The sequence below is a fragment of the Pterocles gutturalis genome, unplaced genomic scaffold, assembly GCF_000699245.1.
Source record: "Pterocles gutturalis isolate BGI_N339 unplaced genomic scaffold, ASM69924v1 scaffold1612, whole genome shotgun sequence".
NCBI classification, from domain to species: Eukaryota; Metazoa; Chordata; class Aves; order Pterocliformes; family Pteroclidae; genus Pterocles; species Pterocles gutturalis.
In genome coordinates, this window is record NW_010107599.1 from 36,068 (window position 1) to 39,222 (window position 3,155).

The window sequence follows — 3,155 nt, forward strand, 5'->3', positions numbered from 1 at the left end:
CAATCGGGTTACAGAAAGTAGCGCAGCCAAGCTTAGCTCCTGCTTGGGGGTGACTCCAGCCCCGTGGTGCCTCCTGATGTGGTTATCGCTGGTACAGCCAGAAACCGCTGTACTTGGGAAGAGCTTTAACGTAATTGTGAGCCGGAAGGGGATTAAAGCTTTCGCCACGCTCCTGCTCAGGGAACAAAGGCACTTTCTGAACCTCTGTTGACCCCCGGCTTCCTTAAGACCCTCTTGACTTCCCTGGTCACGAGCCGAAGCGTTTCCCCTGATGGATGGGAAGACGGGAGCCCTGCCCACGTGCTGCAGCATCCTGCCTGGCCAGTGCTCAGTGCGGTGCAGCGTGCGAGCCACCTTTGGTACCACTGCAGCAAGACGGGGTTTGCTGCTCTGCTGCGAGCTGGGGGCTCATCCATGCCATGCTACGAGGGGCTTTGGGGAAGCAGGGCAGTGCAGAGCTGGGTCGGGGATGTGGCTTCCCTCCCTGGAGAGGGGCGAACGCTGTCAGCATAAATATGGAACAAATGTAAAAAAAGGAAGAAAACATTGCAGTTTGGTTTTCTAGGAAGGGTCGGGTGTTCACAGAGCAGCTGCTACTTTGCCATGCTGCCATGGCCTGGGCACGCTGGTGTGGGATGAAGAGGCAGCATCCCTAACAGGGCACGTTCCCCATCCCACTCCCTTTGGGACTGTTCTCACCCTCCCTTGCTCTCCCTGCAGATCCTGGTGGACTTGTCGGCCGACAGGAAGCACCAAGCGCTGCAGTACGAGAACGTCGTGGCTCACGAGGGCAGCTCCATCCTGCGAGACCTGGTGCTGAGCCCCGACCGCCAACACATCTACGCCATGACCGAGAAACAGGTAAGGGGAGGGGATGGCAGCCCCTCTGCTCTCCTGACTTGGCAACCTGCATTCAGCCCCAGCCTGCGGTCCTGTGCGCTGGGAAGCCTTTTGGGCAGCTCCCTGGCAGGGTCTGCCCTTTGCTTTCTGGAATCAGGGCTGGCTGGGGACTCCTGTCCCCGGGAACTCTTCCCTGCTCCTCTCTGCAAAAGCTCTGCCCTGAGGCAGTAATTGTTAGCAGCAGCTGCTTGAAATCCCCGTGGTCCCCTGGGAACTGAGGGCTTCCTGACTCTTCCTCCCTGCGAGGGACTGGCCAGAAACCTCCTCCCCGCTCCAGCCATCCCCTCCTGTGCAGGGTTTTTGCAGATTAGGAAAAACTCTTTGCTCTGAATGGCTTTTTCTTGTCTGGGGCAGCTTCTTTTCCACCTTGGAGAGGAGGGGACAGGGTGTCCCCAGAGCCCAGCAGGCACACCTCGGTCCCTGCTTCTGCTCCTGCTGAGCCAGCTGGAGGTACAGGCCTGGTCTGGGTCCGGCACTGCTCTCCTGGTAGTGTGGTCGGGGCTCACGATAAGGAGTTTTGGTTGGCTTTGGGAGCATTTGCTTGATCCCTGACCTGCTGGAGAGCTTACTGGTGCGAGTTCATCCATCCATGGGCTGCACTGGGTGAAGCAGGTTCATGCCATGCTGGTGGCACTGTCTGGATCCGGTGTCAGCAGGGACACACGCCGTGCCCGGTGGGGTGACGCTGGGTGGCCGTTCTGGGATGAGGTGTGTCTGTGTCCCACAGCATCTCTGCTCCTCTACCTGGCAGGGATGTGTGCGGGTGGGACCATGGCTGAGCTCGGAGCAGAACAGGTCTCCTGGCTGCCAGCCCGGGGGCTTAGGGAAGGGGAAGGATGCTGAATTAGGGCTGTGGGTTTGTCTAGACAGCCCCGTGGGGACAGCAGAGCCCTTTTCCTCCTCCTCCCAGTGCCTGTCTCTGGTTTCTGCTCTGCTGCAGGAAACCCGTGGCTTCGCAGGAGAGGCAGAAACTAGGTTCGGACTCCTGTGTTTCTGTCCCAGGCCTGGCTCAGCTAAGCCTCCCTTCTGTGGGGCAGATGTTGGAGATGTTGCGTTGGGGAGGGAGGGAAGCAGTTACGCCAAGCTGGACTGGGGATGCCCCCAAGGGCCACCACAGTTGCACAAGCCTGTGTGGGGTCTGTCTGGGGAGGACCCGCTGCTGACCCCCTTGCCACCACCTGCCTGAAGTGATGTCAGGGACAAACAAATGGGAACACACAGGTCTGCTCACTGGTGTGCAGAACGAAGGGTAGTGGTTGGCCAGCCTTACCCCAGTCCTGTGGGCATCATGCTGAGCCCATCCCCTGCTGGGCTGGGAGGAGGGAGGTGAGTCCTGCCCTGTGGGAGCAGTGGGGAAACTGAGGCATGAGCGTGGCACATGCGGGCAGTGCTCGGTGCTGCTGGCTCCTTGTGGAGGGTGAGCAGGCAGCTCCCGGCACCCCCTCCCCGTCCCCCCTCTTCTCCTCCCCTCTCCTTAATAAAACCCGCTCTCTTCCCTACTACAGCTCAGTGTTATCAGAGTGCTGGTGGAAAGTAATTAAATGAACAGTTGTAACAGAGCTCGAAGGGCTCGGAGAACGAGGGGATTTTAATCAAATCTGGAGGAGCAATTAATAAAGGACCGGTAACCCTTTCGGAGCAGGGCTGCGGCAGCCCCAGGGTGCCTGGCTGGGGCGGGGGGGCTGAGCCCGCACAGCCTGCTCGTGCAACCCTGTAAGGATGCGATGGTGGAAGATTTGTTGGGGTAAAGTTCTCCCTGGGGTGGAGGTGTCACCTGCAAATGTGCTGCCCCGGCCCGGGAAAGGAGCAGGCGATGACGGGGGCTCAGCCTGCTCCCTGCCACTGCCTCCTCTCGAAGGAGCCGGCGTGGGTCTGTGCTGGCTCTGTCTCTGCGGTGGGGTCTGTCTCCGTGCGGGGAAACACGCAGCCCGTCCCCCTTCACTCCCTGCCCGTTCCCTACAGGTGACGCAGGTGCCGGTGGAGAGCTGCGAGCAGTACGAGAGCTGTGAGCTGTGTCTGGGCTCCCGAGACCCCCACTGCGGCTGGTGCGTCCTCCACAATGTGTGAGTACCGCAGGCTGGGCCCCGGGGCCATGCCAGAGAGCCACCGTGGGCAAACCGTGTCCATCCCCACTGCTGGTCCCCTTGGGGACATCCCTCCATCCTCACTGCTGGTCCCCTTGGGGACGTCTCTCCATCCCCACTGCTGGTCCCCTTGGGGATGTCCCTCCATCCCCACTGCTACACCCCTTGGGG

General features: G+C 60.6%; 1 protein-coding gene across 1 annotated transcript in view; it reads left to right on the forward strand.

The window, feature by feature from the left end:
- LOC104472450 (plexin-A1-like) overlaps positions 1-3,155 on the forward strand; it is a 71,266-nt gene that overhangs the window by 34,966 nt on the left and 33,145 nt on the right. Inside the window, exons 3-4 of the mRNA XM_010088142.1 lie at positions 721-861; positions 2,863-2,963. Of these exons, the coding sequence (XP_010086444.1) occupies positions 721-861; positions 2,863-2,963 (242 nt within the window). The remainder of the gene's footprint in view (positions 1-720; positions 862-2,862; positions 2,964-3,155) is intronic.